General features: G+C 38.4%; 1 protein-coding gene across 1 annotated transcript; it reads right to left on the reverse strand.

Annotated features, from left to right (window-relative positions):
- Window positions 1–566: 566 nt before the first annotated feature.
- LOC103708475 (homeobox-leucine zipper protein ATHB-15-like) lies at window positions 567–25,827 on the reverse strand. The gene is made up of 18 exons (XM_008793411.3): window positions 24,261–25,827; window positions 24,018–24,177; window positions 23,791–23,891; window positions 23,597–23,687; window positions 23,241–23,336; window positions 23,025–23,138; window positions 22,858–22,941; window positions 22,560–22,715; window positions 22,347–22,421; window positions 21,968–22,074; window positions 21,693–21,885; window positions 20,483–20,668; window positions 20,267–20,344; window positions 19,515–19,649; window positions 19,006–19,331; window positions 4,859–4,964; window positions 1,432–1,581; window positions 567–954 (listed from the first exon to the last, which is right to left on the reverse strand). Exons 1-18 carry the CDS (start codon window positions 24,470–24,472, stop codon window positions 808–810), a joined length of 2,517 nt encoding a protein of 838 aa, XP_008791633.1. The 5' UTR covers window positions 24,473–25,827; the 3' UTR covers window positions 567–807.
- Between the last annotated feature and the right edge of the window lie 1,878 nt (window positions 25,828–27,705).

Here is a 27,705-nt window from a genome sequence, read left to right on the forward strand (position 1 = left end):
AATAGCCGGTAGCAGCGACCAGCTAAATTCAACCCCAAAATTGGGCTGAGACGGGTGATTCTTGGCTCGGTTGTATTCAGATCCTAGCCCGCTCACTGGCAGCTAGGAGTCTGGCTTCGAACAAAGACCAACATGAGGGAGCGGTCGAGGGTTTCGACGCGCCAGTGGCGAAGATGGCCAAAAAAAAGGAGGTGAAACAGAGCAAAACAAAGAATCTTTTTCCCTGAGTGGTTTCCGGCGGATTTCTCGGCCAACGACCGTAATTCCAAGTAGTCGGCAGAAGAAAAAGAAAAGGAGAGAAAAGACAGGGCGCTGTCTTGGTTCCGGCGGTATCTGGCGGCTCCAATTTGCGGCGGGAGACCTAGGGCTCCGGTGGCCCTAGGTCTCTGACTCCTAGTCGGAGTTGCGGAAGAGGACGAAAACTTCCTCTAGGAATCTTCCACTTCCTATCATGCGCATGACACACGCGGGCCAGTGATGGGCTGGGCCGATCAAGTGGATTGAGTCTGGACCAGGCCTTTACACCCTCCGTTGCTGAGAAGTTACCCAAGGTCCTGAGCGGTATATGAATGAAAATAGCTTTTCACATATTTAATACGTAATGTATGCAGGTGGCCTGAGCAGCTGATAACAGATATGTCAGCCCAAGTATATTGAGCAAGCCAAATACAATGTAACATCTTAAACTAGAGAATCAAATAAGAAAACATCATGGTTTAGGTTTAAAAAGAGGCAGCCACTGATCTAGACATAGAAAAAGATAAATAAGTGCCTTAACTTTTATATGTTCTCATATTGAAAGACTAGCTAAACGAAGGACCAATTAACAAACATGAAGCAGATGCAGTGGGCTTCATCTTCATCATTCTGCACCTTCCAAGCCACTGCGCTCTCATAAGAAACAGGCCTACCCATGCTTGAAATGCAAAGACCACCCTGAAGGCATGCTAAACCCTGCCCACAGGAAAAAAACAGTCATTCTTTTGGGTAAACAAAATTTTTGAATACATGTGGTGTGCGTTTTTTCTAACGGGATGATTAGAAGTGGAGATATGACTCCACAGATGCAATCAAAACCATTTAAGCCGGACACCCCAGATTTGAGGTGCTGCTCCATATAGTTATTCTCAAATGAAGTTTAGTTATGACATTCACCATAGAAAGACAAGGCCCTGCATGACAACCAAAAGCCCAACATTCAGAATAGGGTGACTGCCAAAACTCGGACAGCATCAGACATGCTCATCTGAGCACGCCTCTACAACCAATGAAACATCCAATACTGGAGCCTACTTCTATCTCAGAAGTTTCAGGGATGATAAATATCATTTTGGTATTTTTTACCCTTCAAGTTCTTCTGAATCTTCTTAAACTATATATTATAGTTTTATGCAGAAATGCTAAAATTATTTGTTAAAGAAGGTCATGAACCTGCTGCATTATATGAGGGAACTCTGCGCAAAGAGTCTTCCTTCCTTGGTCATCAAATATCTTTTCCAGAGTAATGTCTTGCAAGGCAACCAAGGTAGTCTCAAGCATGTCAAGGCCAGCCTGGTTTGCAAATGTGAAAACTGGCATTGCCTGCAACAAAGTAATATACAGAATCTACAGATTATTAACAGTTAAAGAACCAATGGTTTAATAAGAAAGGACAAAGATATAATGAATTGCAGGCACATTTCTTCCTAGCCACTTACAGAAGGTTAAAAGTAGAGGCAAGATTTTACCTTAACATTACTACATGTCAACTTGGTTAAATTTCATCTTTCATCATAGGCATAACCAATTCTTGATCCATTTCTTTTTTCCCTCATGTGATAGATAACTAGTAAATTTGATTAAGTGTACATTAAAGTCTAAATTTAAATTAGAAATTACTATAAAGCTATACAGATGAACTCATGCCTGGTCCATACAGCAGACACTCCTTCCCATCTTCCATTAGTCCTAGGCAAGACTATTGGCACCCTCAATAGCTACTCTTCCTTGCATCCTGACTGTCCACATCTTACATTAAAAAGAACCCTTCAAGGCCTATCAGAAGTAAATTTGCTAATAAAACCCATCAAACACTCGAAGTTTAATTTGTGATACTACATCGTGGTCTTACAATTAATATAAACACGAATAATCTTAGGCTTTACAACATTGACTATAGCTCGTTGTAGGCTGAAAAATCAACATTAGTCATTGCAAAGTTAAACCCACAAACCATCCACTCCCCTTACCAAGACAACAAAAAAACATCCCACAACCAGAACAACTCCACCAGAGGGCCCTACTCCATCATAAGCAACCATATCGATTATTTTCCATCTTTTATTTTGTAACATCCATTTTACCTTTTATGGCCCATGGCTAATCTAGGAGGAAAATATTCTTCCATTCAACATTGTCTTTCCACGAAGGAAATTGGACTTAAACTAGAATACACCCATAGCATCATATTATTTGAATTCTTCAACAGTTCTGATATTCAGTACTTCATGCTCAAACAGCATCAATTTTTCTGTTGCTGTTAAATCATGCAAACACTGGTTATTGACTTACTGGTATTAAATTGCAAAATTCATGCCCCTCACATCACAATTTAGTCTCAGGAAAGTATCGAGTAGTTTGGCAAAAAAGGAAACAAATGAAGTCAAATCATGTGTAGGAATCAATTCCAAGTCCAACTGGTTATTTCGCATTACAATATATGATTTGTGTTGTCTCCATTCTTTATTTACATGCTGTAAATATGACTATTTAATTTCCTATATTATGGTGTATTCCTTGCTTAACTACAAGCATAACCTTCCATCCCAAAACTAGCCAGTAATTGTAGGTGGATCAAATACTCTTGCATAAGCAGGGAAGGGCAACAGAAAGCCTACGGGGACCATTATAAAATTGTGAAAGGCCCTGGCAGTCAAACTATTATCAATGGAAGGTTCAAAATACTACAGAAATTCTCAAATTCTTGTATTCCTGATTGGAAGGTAAACTATTTAAATAAAAACCTTTACAAGCCTGGAACCGTTCCAAAAATTTGTGCCCAATGCCCGTTGGAAGCAAGCATCATTGCATCACCTAACCACCGCAACTCCCCTCCTCTCCTCAACAGCACCCCCCACCCCCCCTTCTTTTCTCTCCAACAACAACAAAAGGGAAAAAAATAAGAAAAAGAAAAAAAGAAAAAACAGCATCCTGTTCAATTGTTCATGAGTATATGGACATTTTGAAGTATACCCCTAAGGCCCTGCACTTACCATAGGACTTCCATACACTAGATAGATGAAGTGTTCTACAATCAGCAAAATCATGTCATATTCATTTGTGTAGACATATGTTATGCAATCCCCAACGCATCCTAAATACTAGATGAGATGGTGAATTAAAAATGGTAAGCACAAAGTGTCCAATAGAAAGATAGTTTTATTTTTATGCAGCTAATTTTTCTTACAAATTATTTATGAATTATAAAATTGAAATAACATTACTATGCATGAGTCACCAAAAGGAAGACTCAATTACCTTACAATGAAATGCAACTACTGCGATTACAAATTTTTGAAAGAGCATAATTATTTTATCATCAATACACACATCCAACGCAAATAAGTTCTCTATAATTGACCTTATGACAAGCCTTCCCAAGCATTGGACAAGTAAATTTTGCATGCCACCCAATAATAGCCTCAAAAGATTATGATTGTGACATTATCCATGAATTCTAGCTCTTTTTTGAGATGCGCAAAAACAACAATAGCTTATCTCATCTACAAAAGGCAGCTAATTTGTTCCCTGAGCCGGTTAAAAATCCTTATGCTTAAGTCATAAATGACAGGTCAAAGAATCATATGCCCCAACACTCAAGAAACGAGAAATAGTCTGAAGAACTGCAATGATATATTCTTGCACTCTAGTGCCTACATATATTCATTCGTGTGTATGCTTGAAATATATTCATTTGTGTAGACATATATTATGCAATGAACATATATTCTTGCACTCTAGTGCCTACATAATAGTAAATCCTTTTGCTTGCATTCGTGTGTAGTACATATACTTTGAAAGGTGTTTTTTCATAGCAGAACATTGATTGCTTCTCATCTTGAATGAGTATGTCTACAAGGGAGACAAATTCCAATTTAAGAACAGCTTCTTCTACTTTAAGTTAGTTTAAGGAGTGAAATGATGATTGCTTTGGAAAAATTATGCTTAGATTCAATATTGCTGCACAAAATTAATCAGTTAATGGAAGAAAACTAAAAGGGAAGGAGTTGAGAGTTACTATTCTGCAGTGCCCGTCGTTGCATTTGTGTGAATATATGCTTGAAAGCATATGTCTGAGAAATAGTCATAATATATGTTCATTTGTGTGTATGCTTGCACTCTAGTGCCTACGCACGAACGCACTCTAGTGCCTACATGAATGCAAGAATAAATGTACTACACACGAATGCTTATCTCAGACATATGGGTGAACATGAAAGCTCTACCCTGAACATAGTCAAAAGAAAAGAAAAAGGATTATCAGGACTTAGAAGTTTACAATGATCTAAGATTTACAGTAATAACCATCAATAGCGACAATAGTTAATAAAGGAAGTAGAACATTGAAATAAAAAAAAAGCATTCAAGAAGATTTACGTGGAAACTTGATGTAAACATCGGAAGTAGATTGATATTTTCAGTAACATAAAGCATGGAAATGCAAACCTTCAAAGAACAGCAAACAATAGCATCTGAGTGATGCCAAAGCATTTTGAGAAGTGAAAAAAAAAAAGCATTCAAGAAGATTTACGTGGAAACTTGATGTAAACATCGGAAGTAGATTGATATTTTCAGTAACATAAAGCATGGAAATGCAAACCTTCAAAGAACAGCAAACAATAGCATCTGAGTGATGCCAAAGCATTTTGAGAAGTGATTCACTGCCTTCAGTAGTAGGTTTAAGGAGCTCCACTCCAGAATGACCCCTGTACACAGATAACACAGTAGCTGAAAAATTGTAAATATACCTTTCTGTGATAAATTTATTAAATATCACAGCACACTTGGGACATGATTCTCTAGCAATGTATGGAAATACAGTATGAACTTTTGAAGATTTGCACTAACATACTACAAGTATAGAAACTTACTTGAAGCTCTCTATATGCCAGATGGATATGAAATAGAACAAAGAATTTTCTTTTAAAAAAATAAAAAAAAAGAAGAAAATCTTCTTTAGAACCAATGATATTGAAACATAATATTTTGCTCATCTCAGTGAGGAACTGAAGCAGAGATGAAGTCACTCAGTATATCTCAGCCACAAATGAAAGCAGAAAAGATCTGGAAAGAATCCTATATTTTGAGCTCCTGGTTAATATGCAGAAACAGAGAAATCAATAAAGAAGTAAATATATTAAAACCTAGGGAACTTCAAGGCATTGTTTTTGACATAAAATAATTTGAAAACCCTTTAACTTGTACAAGGAAGTCCAAGAACTCTTGGCTGGTATCTTGATATCGTTGGCTGCTATCTTTGGGATATATCGTTTTATATCAGCTGAAACAATAAAGAACAAAATTTTATATATCGTAAACTGATCCAAAACCAACATTTGGACTGGGACAAAAAAACTTTTTAGAATTTTTTAACGTTTACTGCTAACTGATTTTCAGATAGTTACAATTAGAATAGTAACTTTTGTTGTAATATGTTTTTCAGGAAAATAATGCGAAGCATAAATTGATAGGCATACCCATTTAGACCAGAAAAATAATGAAACATTTATCTGGTAATAGATTTGTTAACTTACCACTAAACCCTAAAAGCATACTGTGAGGACCCGTGCGGGCTTGTATTTAGTCCCACATCGGTTTTTCGCTGGGTAGATCTTGGGTACTTATACAGGATCAAGGAACCCAAATAATACCTTCCGGCTAGCCATTTTGGGTGAGGTCCTGAGTTGTTACAAATGGTATCAGAGCGGACCCGGCCCATAACCTATGTGAACTAGGGGACACTGCAGCACGGATCCATTGGGGCTGACCACGGGCCAATCGTGGTGTTTGTGATTAGATTTGAATAGATATGAATTCTTAGCCTGACAAGGACGTTAGGGCTTGAACGGGGGGAGTATGTGAGGACCCGTGCGGACATGTGTTTAGTCCCACATCGGTTATTCGCTGGGTAGATCTTGGGTACTTATACATGATCAAGAAACCCAAATAATACCTTCCGGCTAGCCATTTTGGGTGAGATCCTGGGTTGTTACACATACGCTGATAGAAGGTTGGAAACATGTGTATTTAAGTTTAAGGCAACCTAAAGTCCCTTGCCTATCTGATGTGAGACATCCCACTCTCCAATGCCCCCTCACACATGGAGAAGCTGCAAGACAAACCCAAAGAAGGACGACACATGGAAAGCAAGAGGGGAGAATGAAGCGAAATGGATGGGTAGCTCTGATAACATATTAACAATCTAACCAGAAGACTTGAACTGATAGGAGGATGGGCCCATGTAAATTTAAGGCCACCTAAAGTATGTAGCCTATCCGATATTGGACTACCCACTCCACAAGAAGATTGGCATCTTTGCCAAAAATTGGAGTACAATTCTTTGACCATTTTGCTGTACCCAGCAATTTGTCGTTTCCCAAAAGATAGTGGATGACATTTTCTTTTATAAAGGAATAGGCAAATCATTTATCAAATGATGTTATTAAAAAGTTTCTGACTTTGAATCAAACAAGACAACGCCTACAAGGCTCTTAGATTTCTTGCATGCGTGCATTTACTGCATATCCAGCAACTATAAAGGTGTCTCAAATAACACCGCCATGGCCAATCCCAAGCACGGATGAGAAAGGTGGACGGTTGATGTCAGGTTGACAGCTAGTCAATAAAAACATGTTAATAACTATGAAATATATCCAAATTTGATAATTAGAAAGGTGTTTCATGTTCGAGTAGACAAATAGTTATATCATGCATATTGCTTCTTGCACATCACCATCATCCTAAGTTTCTTATTGTTGTGTCCGTGTGATGCAGGACAAGAAGAGAATTAGAGTTATAGAGAGGGAAGAGGGCGAGAGAGAGGAGAAATAAGATGATCGAACTTGGTCTCAACCTTCAATTCATTTCACACAAAAAAAGCTACAAGTTTTCTTGCTTGACCCTCTTTATATAAACACAAAATCAACCCACAAGTTAATAAATTTCAGTCGTTTTGCAACTCTTTACAAAGAAACATATCCCTGAAATTTCCAAAACAAACAACTTATCGACCACTAACAACATACAAGTACCATAACATTATTATTCATGCTACAGTGATGTGAATAGTAACCAACCCCTTTACTTACCTAAATTGACTCCGTCTGGACCTCCTAAAACTATGGACTTAAAGATCTTATGATACAACCTTGATTAACTATTATTAAATTTTAAAAAACCCTAATGATTTCAATCACAAGCCTATAATTAAACAATTTTAAATCAACAAAATTCGGGCCTTTGAATGTGATAAAATTCAATCCCACATCATTCACTTCTGCTGCATGGATCTCATCTCTGAGATCTGTTTCCAAAATCTTCATGCTCCATTGAGTTTATGATTTGATGATGGAGGGCTACATAAAGTTCTCTCGCAATCAAATCATTCATTAGTTGTTTTCATATCCATAGTTTGGCAAGAAATAAGGCGTAGATCATCCTGTTTGATGGTTATCTTCGAGGAATCCAGCAAATCAACAAAAATGAATCGTCATATGGCTTGATCTTGACCATTGACTTTAGATTAGTGACTTGATCTTGCCATATATGCCCCTTGCATTGATTTCAGTATTTTGATCTTTTGCCTTTGAGAAGTCCAATGGATCATCAACTAACAAATTCTCAATTAACAAATCTTTAATGGTAGCAATGCTGCATGATGGACCTCAACCAGACTCTTCACATGATAAAGCATCAATTGCAGGCACATCACACATTGATTGTTTGGCTTTTTCATCTTTAAGATTCTTGATCTATGGTTGAACCTCATGGAGCTTTTCAATGCCTAAATCTGTTGCAATTGCTTGCAATACAGCCTGCATTGACATCACATCATTGTTGAAAGATGCCAACTTATTGTCCATCCACCGACAGATCCCATATTTGACATGTTCATCAAAATCATCAACTCTGAAACTCAGCTCCTCAATTGATGACATGATGAAAAAGAGGGAAGGAGGGAATACAAAGGAGATCAAGGGAATGCAAGGAGGAAAAGCAGGACCCTTTAGCTCTAATGCCAAATTAATGTCGGACAAGAAGAGAATTAGAGTTATAGAGAGGAGGGTAAGAGGAAGAGAGAGAGAGAGGAAATAAGACGACCAAACTCGGTCAAAAAGAAAAAAAAAAAGCATACAAGTCTTTTTGCTTGGCCCACGTTATAAACTCACAAACATGACCCACAAGTTAATGAATTTTAATCCTTTTGGGACTTTTTTAATAGAAACTAATCATTAATACAATTTCCAAAACAAACAACTTATTGACCCCTAACAACCCACAGATGTCGTAGCATCACTATTCATGCTACAGGGACATAAACAGTAACCAACCACTTAATTTACCTAAATTGACTCTATCTGGACCACCTAAATTTATGGACTTAAAGTATTGACACGGCTTTGATTAGCTATTATTGGACTGCAAAAAATCCTAATGATTTCAAATTCAGGCTATTGAATGTGATGCAATTCAGTCTCACACAAATATGCCTTTTTTAAGATAGTTTTCCATTAGGGATTGTGCATATGAGCATGACTAATGTAAAAATCTTAGGTGCCAGAATTAGGAGTGGGTGCATGAGCAAGTGTAGGTTTGGGAGTGGGGAAGCAAATACTTTAAAAACACATAAGTATAGAAGCACTTTAGAAGTGAGTGCGGATACAAGAATCTAAGAGGATTCTGAAGCGGATGCATCACCCAAGGTAGTTGATTCCGGTTACTAAAGAAAAAATACATTATTTTATGTCGATGGACAATATAAATGCAAGAATGAGTATCATTAGAATGAAAATAAATGTTTCAACATGACATAAATAGCGCCAAGTATAGTTGGAGTGAATCCATTGATACATTTATCTGATAGAATAGACTACGATTATATGTTTCTGATATGTGTTTGCAAAGCATGTAGAGACCAAGAAAAGCATTATTGATCCCACCAAATCAAGTTAGGCTACCAAGCATACAATTTAATATGTTTACTTTAGGCTACCAGCTAATTGAATAAACACTTTGAAACTACGAAAGCCATGTTAGTTTTTTTTTAATAAGGTGGATGGTGTGTTGTAAGTTAAAATGGAAAACTGCTGCACACCATTTATTAGATACAAGCATGGCTTTAGCCCAAGCAATCAAGGTTTTAAATATCGTGAGACAAGTCATCCCAGTTCTTCCATAGAATGGGACTCCTCGCGTCTCAACACTTACGATGGTGGATGTCCCATCGCATCTTGGTCCATTTCCTGACTTGTCCCACCCTGAGACTCGAGACGGTAGGATGCCACATCTTCCTATTGCTATGGTTACACAAATTCTTTTCCATTTATGGTCAAAGTATCAAATGCAGCTTTAGTAAATATTAATTAGGTAATTATCAAATAATGGTCAAAAAGAAGCTTAGGAGTGATGCATGGTTAAATAATGGAAACTACTCAAGATAATAGAAATGGGTAATGAAAGCCACAAAATTCCTCAAGATTGAAATCCGTTCACTACATCTGAAGAGGGTAGGGGAAATGTTGCCATTCTTAAAGGAGGCAGTATAGGGGTTGCTAAAGCTTACAAAGGTGGAGGCAAGTATCCTTGAAAGACATTGGAGACAAAATATTAACTATGATTACATCCTATGGAGGGTAGTTATTGGAAAATAATCAATATTCGGGCCATATTTGTTATTTCAAAGAGCACTATCAGTGAATAGCTATCCTATCAAAAAAAATCATCGAATGTCAACAATTAGATTCCCTGATCATCATTACAGGATATTTTCTATAAGATCAGGTTTGAAATTGATCAGTGCCTTGTTAATCTAACAAGAAAAACATGGGGAAAAAATCAAAATTAAAAAAAAAAAAAAAAAAAAAACATGAAGTATAGCAAATCAACAAAACATAGACATGATATAGGCCATGTCAGTGGGTGACCAAGACTGAGATGAACTAAGATTTTGATTTACCTTGACTGAGATGGAAGATGGTGTAGTTTTATACAGTATTAAGATCAAAATCATGGCTGATATATAGGAAGCAAGATGTCGATATCTAGGCCAATATAGTAAAACAAAGATTAAGCAATGTTTTTAGGTAGTGTTTTTTATATTTATTTGTCACAAATACTTATTGAAGGAAGAAAATATTGGAAAATCTTGGTCAACAAATTGACATGTCAATGGCTTGCATCTCCAAACATACGGTTCAGATAGTAAGTGCCAGGATTTTAGATATATCACATTAATGGGTGCATGATGAATCAACTAATACATATTTTGGCTGAGATGGAAACCTTTTATATAAGGGAACTTGAGATAATGGCTTAAAATTAACAACAATTCAAATATTTTAAGAAACTTTTCCCTCTTAAATGGAATTCCTTTACCTATAGATTTCTTTTGGTAGAAGCAGTCTAGGTTTCCATGGCTAGCAAAGCCCCAAGATGAATGGGAGATGGAGGGGCATAGATCCCATTCGATGTCCCTCATATATCTCACTAGTTACCATGCTAATAGGGAACCCAGAGAAATTTATGGTGTTTCAATGGATAGGATATGTGCCCCTTCATCTCTCGTCCATACAAGGGTTGCAGGCTCTACCTGTGGCGACTTAAACCCTTCCTTCTTTTCTTAGGCAAAGACATTGCATTTTGGAAATGGTATTCCAAACTTACTAGGCCTCTAGCTTCAAGGTTTCTCCTATTATCTTTACTTTTAATTTTCTTCTTTCATGTTCTGATGTCCCCTAGACTTAATGTGCCAAATTTCTGCCTTTATTTCAATCATGTGATTGACATGGTGTCTTAGTTATATTGAGATAATGGTAATGATTTCTACTGATGATCGGCCTCTATTTATTTAGAATCAGCCATAGCCAAATAATTAACCAGCCACTCAGTTGGTTGCCTTCCCAAAAACAAATGATATATTTTGAATAATAAAGAAGCACCTATAATGATGCTGATGTCTATACATACCATAACCAGTCTTGAACCCTTAATCCAAGAAATTATTGTTAGTCAAATTATACAAGCCCAGAAGTCCAAATGGCTGGAAGTAGACCTTCTCAAGCTGCCTCTACTGATGAAAACTTGAAAAGTATCAATTGCATGTGGTTATGACAACCAAAATGTTGTGCAAAATAAATATAGCACTAACATTCCTTGTCCTTGACCTTGACAGATGCCATTATCAATACTTACCTTAATAACATCCACCTTTGGAAGTAGCAACCAAGAGAATTCAAGGATTAAGAGGTTGAGAGGCTGTTCTAACCAGGATTACCCTATCCGCAAATTCGTTGAATTGAGGACATCAGACAATTAGTGGTATCCAAATTGGTGACTTCATGGAGATTGTTGCCAAGAATATAACTCCTTCAGCCACTTTCTTCGCATTAATAGCCATGTGCTAGAAGACCTTCTCATTATAGGCAAACCATCGACTCTAGGCCACAAAGAAAAGTTTGCAATATGTCACTTTTCCTATGTGCAAGAAGTCAGGCGGGCCCTCAATATTTTGGAGTCCCATGGGAACCAAGATGGTTAAGAAAATTATCCCATCCCATCCTGTTTTCACAAAGGTTTAGGAAACCATGAAATGGCTAATATCATCAGCTGGATATGGGGACAAGTCATAACAGGAAGAAGTATTAAGGAGTCCACAAACATTGAGGATCAATTTACAAGGCAGTAACCTTCCAAAAAAAATGTTGGGTATGAGGAGTTGCCTTCATCTTCTACATCTAGAAAATATATTCTGAATTGCCATAGGTGACGCCATTACAAGCCAAGTGGCAAGTAGGCTTTTTTGACAAAGATCTTGATATGGTAATTATTCCCAAAGTAGAGTTAATTCTCCTAACTAGCTACGGATTTTAAGAGATAGGTGGCAGATGATATCAACATAGGAGGATAAAGGCTGTGTATGAGTGCAGCCAATTTAGCTCCCGCTCAATACCAATATTTATTAAGACCAAAGTTATCATCCACCAAGTTGATATCAAGCGGGCTAAAAACAAAAAGGAATGTTGGAGAGTTGAGGTTGATAACTTTAGGTAAATAATTGGGCTTAGGCTTGACCTGACTCCATTTTAGGAAGTTATGCATGGCTGCCATTGGTTTACACCAAAAGCTTGAGAGATTCAGCAAGATGCTACCTGCCACCTTTCCCATGGGTGCATGTTGTCTAGATGTAAAGACCAGGACTCCCAAGCCACCTTCTATAGGTTTGCATAATTTGTCCCATGCTATAAGGTGGAGTTTCATATCCTCGACAGCATGTTCCCACAACAAAGCCCTGTTATACCTCTCCAACTTTTTAGTAAAGAGATTCCACAATTGGATAGTAGATAAATTAGAGAGAAAGCAAGGACAAACCATGGGATACTCAACGTTAACGAGAGAAGAAATGATTTAGTTGTTTGGCATCCAAGACCTACAGTTACATTTTTTTATTTTTTTCTCCTACCTTCTCAAAATCTAATCCTTTTGTTCTATAATTTTTTTATGTTTAAGAATAATTGAGTTGATACATTACAAGGTCAAATCATGCTATATTATTTATACTCAAAACTAGAATTAGTTTGTTTGTAAAGGTGAGATAACTTCTTGAGTTATTACATTTAACTGGTGGACAAGGAATACAACTTTGTTAGTTCGAAAAATTTGCATACCATGTAATCATTTGTTTGTTATGTACATCTATGTATACATAAATTCTTTTTCTGGGTTCAATTAAGATACCTTACGGATTTATATTGTGGCAAATAGATATATTACATAACTGACCAGTTTTCTGGACATGACATATACAAGCTTATGGTTGCTGGAAATTAAACTTCTTATGTACTTGTATCGTGGCCTTTTATCTATTATTATATATTCAACTTATGGTTCTTACCTAAATGTTGTTTTACCTCCCGCTTCAGTGTTCAATCAAAGAAAAAAAAAAGAGAAAGAATCAATGATGTACCATCAGATCTCACTTACAATTTATATTTGATCTCAATTTTGTCAAAATAAGGTAAAATCAACCTAGACAAATGAAAGTACTCCTTGCTTAATTTGCAGTCACGTAAGGAAAAGTTTGCTAGTTTGACATGCACCCAAAAAGTCGGTGATTTTGGATAATCAAGGAAAAATCTAACTGCCATTTTGGATAACATAGAAAGTCAATCTCATGATGATGGTTGAGCAGGGGATTGGCCTCATGGAGAATATACAGCTCTCTTCAATATTAAACTTGTAACCATAACCCATGCAGGCATATGATGGCTGAATTGTTCAATGCTTTGGCACTAGATAGAAACTAATAAATATTTTTTTGAGAGAGAATGAAAGAGATGGGCTTAATTAATATTGTGCCGCATCTACAAGGTAACTTGCTATTTTTCTTTTAAGATTAGGCACAACAAATAGAGCACATAAACCTTCTCTTGTGATTAGGAATAGCAGTTTGGACCCAAATACATTTCTCCAACTTGTCCCAATGTGGACCAACGCATTTGTTCCATGGGAATGGTGTAGTATAGGATGGGTGTGGTTAGGCTTTGCCCAACCCACCAACATTTTTGAGTCAATTGGTCAAATTATAATAACCAAGGGGTTAATATAAAGACAAAATGCACTTAAAGAAATTTATTTATATAAGCCCACTCCTTTGCATTCAACGAGCCATTGGATATGAATCCAATGGTCCAAAAAGCTCGTGCATTAAGTAACAGGAGAGAGTAAATTTGAGAAAGGAACCTTGTATCTAAACCAAAATATCAAAATCTTAAATAACTCATTTCTTCTTTCCTCTTGTCTCCCATACCATACCTTTCCTCCTCCCTGGCCTCCTCTTCCTCTCTAATTGGGGAACCATTAGCTGCCCCCACAAGTTCTCAAAAATTCTGAAGACCGCTACCATCGCGGGATGCAAAGTGCTTAACTACTGACACCACCTCATTATGCCTGGTTACGACCACCATCATCTTCCACCCATGCTCTTATCTCCCCATCTTCTTTTTCCCTATACAACATGCCCCCATTTGCTATCACCACTTCCATCTACTATTAAGATGCTGACCATCCCCACCCACCATCTCAATTCCAATGGTCGAATTAGGGTGGTCCCAACCATGATGGCTCGAAAACCACCATAGCCCTGCCATGCAATCGAGAACTGCCCATCAACAGAGTAGGTTTAAATAAACCTAGCTAACCTACAATTGGTTTGGCCAACCTCATCCAACTAGTGGTAGGTCAAGTTGGGTTTGGTTCAACATTAGCTTGCCCTGACAAAGCTGCTAGCAGATTAACTTGACCCAACTTAACCCACTAAGAGCCCTGTGTGTGATCTCACAAGAATGCATAGTTTCAATTGTTACAAAATTAGAAGGTATAACAGCTACTTCATCAAGTTGGAGGAAACAAGTTTCAATTACAACAAAGCATGATGGTGTGACTAAATGCACGCAAGAGTTATGTATTTGTTTAAAGTACATTAGCATAAAAGAAGACCACCACATTATAATAATTGAAATATACAACAAATAAAAGCTCAGTGTACAATGCCCATAGCCAAAATCTTGGAATCAAATATTGAATCGATGAAAAACAAATATCAAGCAATATCATGGATGAGAAATATATCTCAAATACATATTGTTGATTTTTATGATGCCACAAACAAACTAAAATGATAAAATATTATTTTGCACAACATTACCCATAATGGAAACATGCTTCCAAAAATTAATAAATATGAGAGGACAACGCAAAACACAACCAGATTTTTTAAATTGTTTACACCAAATCCAGATCGACAACTGGGACTTAAAGATAGATACACCAAGGGAGGAGTAGGCCGAAACAACAAGAGTGTAGGCCGAAACAACAAGGGTGCATCCCGAGTGAATGTGGTGTAAACCGAAGGAAGCGAGAGCTATCGGCCTAGGATGAGAAGGAATATGATTGCCATGCATAGCGGGCTATGTGGCATAAACCAACAAGTATTTGCACCTATCTTACCATTACCTATACCACTACGAAGAATATGAGAAGAGTGGTATAACTACTCAGAGTATAGGAGTAACGGAGGGAAGATAACTACTATACATGATAATAGTGGCTCACGCGGCGTAAACTAGCAAGGACGAGTGTCAAACATTGAGAAGTGACACTCATCTTAGCAGCTGATGTGAGCCACTTACAAATATCATATTGTAATATTGAAAAAGATCTTTCGACACATTGATCAATCTAGTTTTATCTTAATTATCTTTGTTTTACTTTTACTTTATCCTAATCTTAGATTACCATTAGAATTCTACTTTAGGAGTAGTTGTAACGTAGTTTCTTTCTATCATAACCCTAGCTACACCCAATCCAACTCTATCCATCTTTTGAACGGCGGTGCAATAATAGTGAAAGTCCTTGAAGGTCAAGGCACCCAAATCTATGCTACTCTTATTATCCTCCCTTCGATTATCCTCATCCTAGCTATTCAAATAATGGTGGCACGCCCAGGCATCTACCTAGCCTAGTCGCGAGACTTATCACCCCTCTTTGTTGCATGCGTGTCTCTGTCTAGGTGGAAAGAAGAGCGAAAAATATAAACATAATTAAAATAGTTGATTTATTACTCATAAAGATTGCATTAACTACAAAAAATGTTTTATGTTTGTGTGGGAAAATGCATCATTGGTTAATAGATATACAATTGCCACAAACCATGTCAATAAATTTTGCACAATGTCTACAGCTACGCATAGGATCAAGATTTATCATCTCGGTACTGGATCCCGTATCAGTACCATCCTATTACTATATCGATATGTCTGGTATGGGAGACAGTTCGGCATACCGACTCGGTACGCCCTCTAAAATACGTATCGGTTTGTTACTAGTATAGTATAGTATGGTCAATATGCACCAATACCAACCAGTATGGCAAACCATGCATAGGATGATATGACATATTATCACGTAGAACTCCTCCCCCCTCCCAAAAAAATGAAAAACAATCACATTATTCAAAACAATGTTCGAAGTTTCAGCTGAAACCAATCCAAAACAGACCAAAATTTGATTTTGGTTTAGTTTCAGCCAGTTTCAACTGATTTTGGTCAGCTTCGGCTGAAACTACTCTTTTTTTTTTATTTTTTTTGTTTCATAAGTAGAAACTCGTGTTGTTTTCTAAAAATTCATCAATATAATTCAACTACGCATTTACTTAAGGCTCTAATAAGCTAATCCATGTTATTTTCATCTCAACTTGACCGAAATAGGTATGATGCAATCTTGACAAATGTTTTTAAGTTATAAACAACATTGCAATATGTAGAAGTAAACATGCTGGTGCATATCCAAGAGATTTCATATTACTTTGGATTTTGGAAAGTAAGATATGTAATCAATTGTATATTCTTGTACGCTTCTCTTATTACTTCATGTATGATTGAGTTATATATATATTACTGAATATATTAGTACATTCACTTGATATGATTGATGAGTTAAGCATCCATAAAATTTAATTTAAGCCCCAAACTGTCTAAATAATATAATCATGACTCTAGATGCCTTAAAATAAAATAAAATAAAACATTGTGAAAAAACTTGTCTTGATAGTTTCCTTAATTTTTTGACATTTTAATGTTTCTGTTTTTTTGACCAAAACTGCAAAACTTGGAGTGAAACTGCCAAAACCAAACTCTATCGGGAGAACCGAAACCACAATCAAAACTGAGTTTTAAACCTTTGATGCACACAGCCGAGTGATTTATATGAAGGTATATACGTCATTCTCCACCCAAAAGTTATGAAAGGAAAAGCACAATCCCAATGATATGGGGGTGAGCTTGGTCATTCTTAAAAAAAGAAAAGAAAAGCATAAAGGTAGGTTAAAAAATCCTACATGACTACTAATCCCTTGTATGCATGATCACATATCACTAAATGCATTTCACAAGATAGATACCACCATGATAAAATTATGTCAGCAACGTAAGCATTTCAAGATCATCTAAATATACCTTTCCTTTCAAAGGTAAGCAAAAAGAACTCATAACAACAAAAAATTGGTGTATAGGCATGTAGAGTAATTTTAAAATAAACGAGATGTCATGGCAGAGGAGCAAAAGTATTAAATCTTTCTATACTTTCCATCACTATGTTCACACTTCATGGCTCAATAGTTCTAGACTAGTTTTGTTTTAATGAAACCGCAAGAAATTGATCATCTGCAAATTGTTTTATGTTATGCAATAACAAAATTAAATTTTGTACGAAGAACTTAATCAGGTTCTATTTTTTCATTCCTCACTTTTAAGTTTTAAAGGCTTGATGAGTATGAATCTATAGACTGAAAGTAGCCTCAATGGGACATGGCAACACATGAAGACTGGTGATTGACACGTGCTAGGTATACAAGTTCAACTCACCCTTTCTATTCACTCTCAAGATCTTGCCATGAATTAGGCATCCGATCTTCAGTTTACTGAAGTTGCATTCTTAGCACTAATCCTTGATTAAATCAAGTGTTATTGAATTTTCATCCCTAACTATGTTAATATGACAACTGTACCAAATTTTGGACCTAAACCATCCCATCATCAGATCTTATCAAATTCACCAGTTGTCTAATACAATTTTGACATTTATCTGATCCATCTAAGCACATGCCAACTATCTGATCATCTGACTACATGCTAATCATGAAATGCGTTTGATTGCATTAAAATACACTAGGCAGCGTATAATTGCATGGTCATGATTGGAAAGAATAGGCTTGTAGACCATACTAATCAAGGTTCGCCGTCTCGGTACTAGACTCTGTACCAATACCACTCTATTACAGTGTCGGTATGTGGTACGGTACGAGATGATGAGGCGTACTGAGTGTCGGTCGGTACAAGACTGCATACCAATATGGTACAGCACGCAATACCAACCGAAACGGCAAACCTTGATACTAATGATGCATACAACTACATTCCATATGCATGCTAATATGCTTGCATATAATGAAATATTTGTGAGTCCAAAAGTGGCCCATTACCCTAGCCATAGCTGCAGGGTAGCACATGTGGCTGTTGACCAAGTCCTTCACTTTCAAAATCAAACCTAGCCAGCTTTACAAGGTGTGCAATTGCATGCCATATGCTTGAAGGCACATTATAAGATGAGCATGATGCATTTAATCACATGCCAATCATATGACACACCCAATCATGTTTCGTATGCATACTGCATACTTGCCTGTGTATAGTCACATCGTCATAATTTTTTGCCACATTGATCCATGACCAAGAAATACCTGAATGGTATCATGCATCTAGAACAAAGCAGTAACCACAATTCAACCACTACAATATTTGTTACATGATTATATTTATAATCTATTTCAAAACGTAAGCAATTTTTCCAACGCAACATTTCGATAACGTATTCATATGCAAACAGGAAAAGCATACTTACTTTGAAAATGACCTAAAAGCATGTAAGGAATCCAACAAAGAACAAATAATCTAGGCAACTGGCAGTGCAAGTAACGCACAAGCAAATTTTGTTTCTCTGCTAACTTACATCTTTCGGGATATCAGGGGATGGGATGGTTTCCCCTCCCCCGAACCCCCTCCCCTTCCTTAGGCTATGGAATGTTACCCCCCCAAAGCCCCCCTCGGGGGGGGAATAGGAGGTTCTTTAACTAGACGAAAGGCCAGTAACAACTTCTAAAAGTGTAGATTCAAATTTATAGTGTAGACAACAAACCTGTAGCTGTAACAAATCCAACGGGCAAGTGTGATTGCTTCTGGAGTTCCAGGTGGTGACCGGAGGCCACCATGAGATCCAAGATGTGAAGGTGAAAGAGCTAATGCAACCCTTTGGACAGATGATATAATGTTGCGGATGTATTGTCGAGCCATAGATGCCACATTTTCTTGGAGATGGCTCTCAAAAGCAAACTGAAATGCTATTGTCATCACCGATCTCGTGCTAGTAGAATTGCCAGAATAATTGCCAGACACTCTGTTTCCTGTTGATCCAATCTCAAGTGTAGAAGCAAGGTCTAGTGTGCGATTAGGACTGGAACTTTCCTGCATCGGACAGCAACATAGTTTTGAAATGATGAAAGGCTCTTAAGTGTCCTAATATCTTAAAGAAGCATGCGTAGTTGAAACACCACAAAAATCATAGTTGCATTTATATGCATCAATGTTTACTTAGCAGCGGTGATGCAAGAACCAGATGGTAACTTAAATTAAGCAATATATGCCTACCATCACAGAGTCAAGAGGAATAATACGAAAACCAGATGGTAACAATGGGGCATCATCAGCAAAAGATGCATCGATTGGGGCAAATACAAGCTCCGAACAGGTGCCTACAGCATTCTCATCCACTCCATTGCATAGCTGTCAAGATAGTTGATAATATGAGCATCATGATAGTCAAGGAAATTGATTTTTCAAACAGGAGTGCATCAGTCTTGAACAAAATCAAACTCAAGTTGCAGAAAGAAAAGTAAGCTGAAGAAACTTGCAGTTCTTTTATGGAAACCATGTATAATCTAAACTGACTGAACAGGAAAGAAATGATATTATGCAGATTTAGAAATCATAGGTTCAAGGTTTGCAATCTCAATAATAAACCCCATATCGGCACCATGTTGATAAAGTGGCAGTATGCCCATTGCGGGGTCAGATAGGTGTACTGACACTCAGTACCCCCTCCCCTTACCGAGTATCGGTTTGGGATTGGTATGGGGTGGAACACATTGGCACTGAGAACCTCGAATAGGTTCTTAACATGGAGCAGAGAATTAAGGACTCGTTCTTAGCATAAGCCTTAGTTTAAATTTCATGAACCTGTATAAACGGTTAGCAGCAGAAAGTGTAGGTCCCAGAAGATGTTCCCAGTCTCTTTTAACCATCTAAACATCCTTCTAAAAAATAAAGCCTTGCCCCATTAAGAAAATTAGCATCTCTACTTCGGAAGGCAACAACAACTTGATAGAGCATCCAAAACTTACTTGCAAGAGAAAAAGATCTCGAGGCATAAGGGCATCTTGACTACGGCCAATATTTTCCAATTTAAGTACCTCCAAGAACTGTTGGGAAAAAGAAACAGATAAGAATAAGCAGAGCCACTGGGAGAAGAAAAAGAAAGACTGGAGGCAAAAAAAGAACTGTACTAGCAAATGGTAGAAAGAACTCATTCAGCTGATTATGCTGAATTAAAGGCTTACTTCTTCATGCTCGAGCGTATGAGCCAAAGGAAGTATGACCTGACCACCAACGCATCCAATGCGAGACATGGGTAAAGTGCAGGGGCTGGCTCTGACAGCTGCAGCAGAGTAGGCATCTATATTACTGTCTGCCCATTCTGATCGATGCTCTCGTAGAAACCTTAAAAGCATTGCTGGAGATACATTCTGTAGGAACAAACTTGACTAAAATAAAATGGAGATATGGACTATATGGCTAGAAACAAAAAGTAAAAAGGTACATTGCAATAGAAGCAAGAACAATAAAATTTGAGAGCTCTGACAAGTATTCAGAAATATTTGATAGAAGAATTTATAAGTATTTATTGCACCGTGGTCATTTTCTCCTAGAGCATTCATCTGTGAAAAATAATTTTCCCTTGGAGCATTTTCCAGCAAAAAATGTACCCAAATAAACAATTGTTTTGCTTTGCATATTCTAATACTACTGTTGATTGCTAGTAAAAAGTAACTATTTAGATAGTTCACTTTGCTCAGGGGCTAATAACAAAAATGATGATCAAGAAAACTAATTCGGATAAGCAGGTTATGATCCAATGTTAAACTAGTCAGCTCACATGTTTTCTTTTTCTTAATAAATATATATGAATAAGCAGTTGGTTCACCATCTAAGTTTGAATTAACATAAAAGATCTTACAAATTTTGAAGAAAAATGAAAAATAGCATTCTTCTGCTTATCCTACTCATGCAAGTTGTACTATCTATTTGCTCAAGAACACACAAGTCAGCAATCAGCCACATCACCACACTAAAACTTAGATAGAAATGCAATTGATTGACTATGTATACTCTAATTTCTGATCAATGAACACCATACCACGACTTGGAGGTTTCATTGGTCCGAATAAACATCCAATTATCTTTAAAGCATGATTTACCGCCCTGGCCCGAACCAGACGGTACAGGACGTACTATGCCGTTCCGGTGTGGTACTAGTATGGGTGGCATATCGATACTCGGTATACCGAAAAAATCAGTACTGTACCACACCGGCACACTGTTAGTGTAGCACCGGTATGGAGTCCGGTACCGTGATGGCGAACCTTGCTTTAAAGTAAATAACACTAATAGAAAATTTTTAGTTAGTGTTTTCTTCAATTCCCTTCTTTTGTTCGGCAAGAAATTTTAGTTGACTAGAATAATGCAAATATTCAAGTTCAGCATGCAAACCTGTAAAAGCATGGATGCCTTAGCACAAAGCACAGCATTGCTCAAGGAGGGAAAGCCATTTGTAAAACCAAGATTTAAGCCCATCATCCTGCTAGGAGATGAATTAACAAGTATAGTAACATCATCTGTGCCATCACTACCGATCATGGACCACCCATCATCTGCAAACCCATTGAGAGCTTCATTGAAACCCCTGCAAGTTCACAGCTATCATTTTCCTGACATGTATTCAGAAAGATGTAAAAAATAATCTTAAGAATATTGAAGATGCTAACCTGCTCAACCTCTGACTAAGTGCTCTTAGAGCTGCAGGTCTCCTGCCCCATCCAGTGACAGTAGACTGAGACACCTCGTGTACAATCTGCCGTAGATGGCGCAAAGCCTGACAAAAATGACATATCATATATGAGTTGATTAGTAACAGAACCTAGAATGTTTCTTACCTGTTCTTCTCACAATGCTTCCGTTTATTAATCAGCACTTTTCATGGTGCATGTTACAACTAAGTGCTTTTATTGACTGAAACCTTATGGTAGAAAGATTTTTTTTTTAATTCTCCTTCCCAAATAACTGAAAAAACCATTGACATTCACGAGCAATTGTGTAATAAATTCCACACTTGAACAAGATTTAAGTAAAAGACATGTTTCTAACCGCCATTGTTGTCTTCTGAGCAAGCACCATAGATGATTCATAGAGTGGCCGTAGAACCTCAGGTACGCTCCAAGGCTAGTGCATGGCAAAAGTAGCTAAGCTTCAGTAATTGCCAGTCAAAACTTGGATGGCATTTCTCTAGGGGTAAGACACATGGATTATGGCTATCAATTTATCAACAAACAAAATTAGAGGAAAGAAAACTGTTCATACCTCCAGATCCATATGATCAACAATGTGCATTATAGACCCACCCCCCTCACAGGGTCTTATTAAGTACCCACTTGGCAGCATTTCTGCCCTAACAAAAGGCTGCACGGGAGGCATGCTTGGACCACCTTGTGTGCTATTAAGAGACCTTTCACAGACCTTAAACATTTTCCAATAAACTTAAGAAAATAAAAAATTCCTAAAAGAATGATAGTGCAGTAAGGAAAGAACTAGCATGGAGTGCGCAACAAAAAAGATGCAGATTGTTTACTTCTGCTGCATGGCACCACCTATAACTTACCACAAGACTTCCATCTTCCAAAACTGATGTATATCGCAGCAACCAGAAGTCGCGAGCAGGTGCCAATGTTGTTGGAGCATATAGCTGCAATTCAGAATGGTAGTTATAGTTTCAGTTTTTATAAACAAAAAACAGTGCTGGCAGGCATTTTGGCCAAAAATAGTGACCTGCATGTAGAGCAACTCAATGGTCCCACTGTTTCCAGCAGGCAGTACATTGATGACATCCACAGACCGACAATCATGGAACCATGATGGTCGATCTTTGAGGATTTCTGCAACCTGAAACAGATTAATAGATTAGGCCTAAAAAGAAGCAGTTAACGATCAACCACAAAATGGATTAAGAGGATGGAAGTTAGGTAGAAGAGTCCAGACACTTACCTTTGTAGGTTCCATGCCTACAAGGCCGCAAGCTCGTGCTGCCACACCAGTGCAGCCATGTGAGATAGCAACGATTCCAATGGAATCCGGACCAGGCTGCAGAATAATAAATGTAAAAATGTATCATAAAGGCAAACATGTTCAGATAATTTCAAAGTGAAGCAATTAGCAAGAGAACAAATAAGTAGATGTCATGGCAATACTGTGAATGAAAGATCAGGATGACACATAGAAACGAATATAATTTCTCTTTTCATATTTTAAGGACTTCTTTTCTGTGTTAGAATATTTATTTGCTAAGTTTTTGACCAATGATCCAAAGGCAAAAAAAGAAAAAAAACAGAGGTGTGCCAAACCTTCATCCCAGGCATTTGGACCCACTCCACAGCAGTCCCAGTGGCCTTTGATAGAAACTCTGTTAACGTTTCCTCTGCTATGGACATCAGTCTAGAACAACATGATCGAATTTCGTTATCACTACCACATAAAAACAGAAAGACAACATGAAACAAGGATAAACTAGCAAGAACCAGCTAGTATCTGCACATACCCAGCAGGACTAGCATCCCTTGGTGGGCGCTGAGCGGTCAAATGGTGCTGACCACTCGTCACCACCGACTCACAGCTTGTATCTGGAGTTGTCAGCGCAGCCTATCCAACAAAAATTCAAATTCAGAAGCAAAAAAAAAGGAATCACAGCTTGAAAGCAGGGGGATAAGAATTTTTTCCTTTTTTTTTAATGAATCCATCTTTTTTCTAAAAACAAAGAACTCTTACATTCCGCGACTGTTGACGGAAGTAACCATTCTCATAGACCAACTGCGACACCTGCTTCTGCAATCGATCATTCTCCTCCATCAGAAGCTTATTCATCGCAGTCAGTTTCCTATTCACCGCTTGCAGCCGTGACGCTTCCTTCCGCTGTTTCTCTCGGCATCTGCAGAAAAAGTAAAGCAAATTATTTCTAAATCAGAAAAACTACTCTGTCACAAGATCTGAATAACTAGATAATAACGATACCTCCTGTTCTGAAACCAGACTTTAATCTGCTTGGGCTCAATGTTGGAGAGGATGGGGCACTCCCTGATCAGCTGTTGCCGTCGCATGGAGCTCGGCTTCGGGCAGTCGTGGTAAAGCCTCTCCAGGGCTTCGACCTGCTCGGGCGTATACCGGACATACTTCCCGGGGTCCATCCCCGTCTTCCCCTCCTTGCCAGATGATACAGCCATCATCCCTTCAAGATCAAATCACCTCAAGTAACAACCAAAGACAGCGAGATCCTGAACCTCCGCTTCCAAAATTATTCAAGAATTCAAACTCAAACGTTGCGGAGACCCAAAAACTACAATTTGTCCTTCCTTTTTACCATTCGCAACAAAAGGAGTAGTCTTTCGTTAGCTCTTCAAGAAAATCACCAGTTTTTCTCCTTTTTCTTCTTTGCTTGATCTTTAAAGGAAATGAAATACAGGGCAAGGATCGGTTCCAGCTCCGGAATATAGGTGCTTCTTTCCTCAAATATCCAGACAACAGCAAACACAAGAAAGACCGGCCTTTCGAGATGGGAGATATCTACAAGACTACCACCCTCGACGACCACAGAGAGACTACTATCCAGCTACAGTATGTAGTGTATACAACAGTGTAAGAGCGCGAAACCTCAAATAATTGAAAGCTTTATCAGATGCCTTTGAAGATTCCAAGCTTTCTTTTTTTTTATTTTTGTTCTTTTTCTTTTCTTCTATTCAAGAATCTCCTTTCCTTTTTTTTCCTTCTTTTTATATTTTAACGTGGAGCTCAAAACATTCCCAGCTGTGATTTCTCGTTCTCCAAAGCTCTCTATACGAGAACGAGAGACACTGAAAAGAAGAAGGATTCTCAAGCTAGCGGTTTCTCGAGATTTGAGGCTTTCCCTTTCTTTAATAACAAATAGACAAATGTGCACCTGCGTTCTCCTTTTTTTTTTTTTTGCTAGGAACCTGTGTTCTCTTTCTAAAGACGCGGACGAGTCACCGATTCGGCTCGGAATCGCTCCGATGCCTTTCAAGAACCTCAGAAGAAAGTCGGTAAAGCCGATTTCTCGGCAACTGGAGCTCGATTAAAGCCCCCACGTCAGATATCTTCCAAGATCCGCAGCTTTTCCTTCTGATCGGCGCCGAAAAATCCAATCTTTTCTTAGAGAAATCCGCGATTAAACAACGAAAAAGAGAAAAGCAAAAGATCGATCGTTGGCGGTTCGCACCAGCGATCCCCGATCTGGTCTTCACCCCGGAACGGTATCAATCAGTGCTTGCCCGTACAACTTAGGGTTTCATAGGTTTCCGGAACCAAAACCCAAGCCAAGAAAAGGTAAAAGAAAAAAAGATCGAAAGGGAGGGGGAGAAAAAGAAACCGAGTGCCTTGGAATTATCTCCAGCTCGAATTCAAGGAACCGAAATGAGGGATCGGATTCCGGCCATGGCGGATCTCTGCGACTCGGTTTCTTCTTCGAAGGATGGGAGGGCGAAGAGACGCGAAATCTTGGAGAGAAAACTCTCTCTCTCTCTCTCACTCTCCCGTTGTTACAGCCTTTCTTTCGTGGCTCACTGATTTCTCTGAGAACAGTGGAAGAGAGGCGGTGGGACTTTTATAGATTTAGCGAATTGACCAAAATACCCTTCCCAACCATTACAAATCACAGCTGTCCGCTAGCGGCTTTTGAATCGAGAATCAACCTCCTGCCCCTGGCTCCGCAACGGCTACGGCCTTTGCCCGCGTAACCGCGGTCCGAACCTGTACTATTCTTAATTCCGAAACTGCCCTTAATCACAGCCGTCCAACAACCCACATCACAAGAACCGCGCCGTTTAATTGATGGACCTCAACTTTGTCGTGGCACGGACGTAGTTTTCTAGAACGTAGATGGCATTTCGGGAGGGGAGTAGGCACCAAAGCGGGAGCCGAAATTGATATTAAAAAATTAAAAAAAAGGGCCCGGTGGCGTGGCGGGTTGCGTGGCTCAGGGAAGACAGAATTATGAGCGTTTTTGCATGCGCCTCGTTTCTCGCCTTTTTTTTTTTATTCCCCTAAAATAATAAAATACTTTTGTATTAAATAAACATTAGTGTGAGATTAAAAATAATATTTTACTCCTCGTGGCATCATCAGCTACGGCCTACGGGTGGTGGAACAGTCGTCACCATACATCGCTCGTCCACCCGTGATGCGATGCATACTCAAAACATGCATGTATGATGTGATGGCGTCGTGTCATGTTGATGTGATGGCATGCATCACCCTCAGGTATCCCTGGTCGGGCGTGCGCGAGGCGAGTCTGGCGCACGGGCGAGCATCGAATCTGGGCCGCTTGATCTTGCTCGTGAGGATGGAGATCGTTGGGTCCCGTTTGGGGGAGTCGGGTACGGATAAAGGAGATGATGAGGTGATGGGGGGCACGGATGGGTTGGGGGAGAGGCGAACGCCTCAGGAAAATAAGGCCTGGGGTATGTCTAGTTGATGGCGACATGGATGGAGATGGGAGTCAAAATTATAGCTTTTAGTCTAATCAATATAACATAAAGTTGCATGGAGGACTAGAGCACAGAGGAGGTGATGCCGATGCCTCCAATTTGGATGGCTCCGCCTCTGCTCCAAAATGAACAACGGGAAAAGATACAGGGCCGGGGCCAAGTGGAAATCATGAAATTATTGGATGGTTGTTAGCATAGGACGAAGTCATGATCCAGATGAAAGCATGCGAGTTTATAAATGAGCTCAGCAAACATGTTGCCTTTGTGAAGCCGTAGGATTCTTCTTCTCCCACAAAAAAAAAAAAAAAAAAAAAAAAAAAAAAAAATACAAGCATTTGATCAGCAGCTAGCTAAGGTGTGATTGTAGCAACCCAGGATTCCATTCAAAATAGCTAGCCGGAAAGTATTATTTGAGTTCCTTGATCCTGTATAAGTACTCAAGATCTACCAAACGAATAATCGATGTGAGACTAAACACATGCCTCCACAAATTCTTACATACTCCCTCCGTTCAAGCCCTGACGTCCTCGTCAGGCTAAGAGTTTAAATCCATTCAAATCTAATCATAAACACCACGATCGGCCTGTGATAGTCCTAATAGATCCGTGCTGTAGTGTCCCCTAGCCCACATAGGTTATGGGCTGGGTTTGTTCTGATATCATCTGTAACAACTTAGGATTTCACTTAAAATAGCTAGTCGGAAGGTATTATTTGGATTTTTTAATTTTTGTTTAAATATCCAAGATCTACTCAGCAAATAATTGATGTGGAACTAAACACACGTCCGCATGGGTCCTTACAGTGATAGGCATGAGTTGATGGAGAGTGTTTTGGAAACATAAACTTGGAGCAAGTGATGAAACTTGTATGTATGCTACTCCGAAAACTAAAACTTGTACCAGGATCCATACATTGCCTAAGGTTCAAAGTTTCAAGAGCAGATGCTTAAACAAATCTGA

Source organism: Phoenix dactylifera, chromosome 8, assembly GCF_009389715.1.
Source record: "Phoenix dactylifera cultivar Barhee BC4 chromosome 8, palm_55x_up_171113_PBpolish2nd_filt_p, whole genome shotgun sequence".
NCBI classification, from domain to species: domain Eukaryota; kingdom Viridiplantae; phylum Streptophyta; class Magnoliopsida; order Arecales; family Arecaceae; genus Phoenix; species Phoenix dactylifera.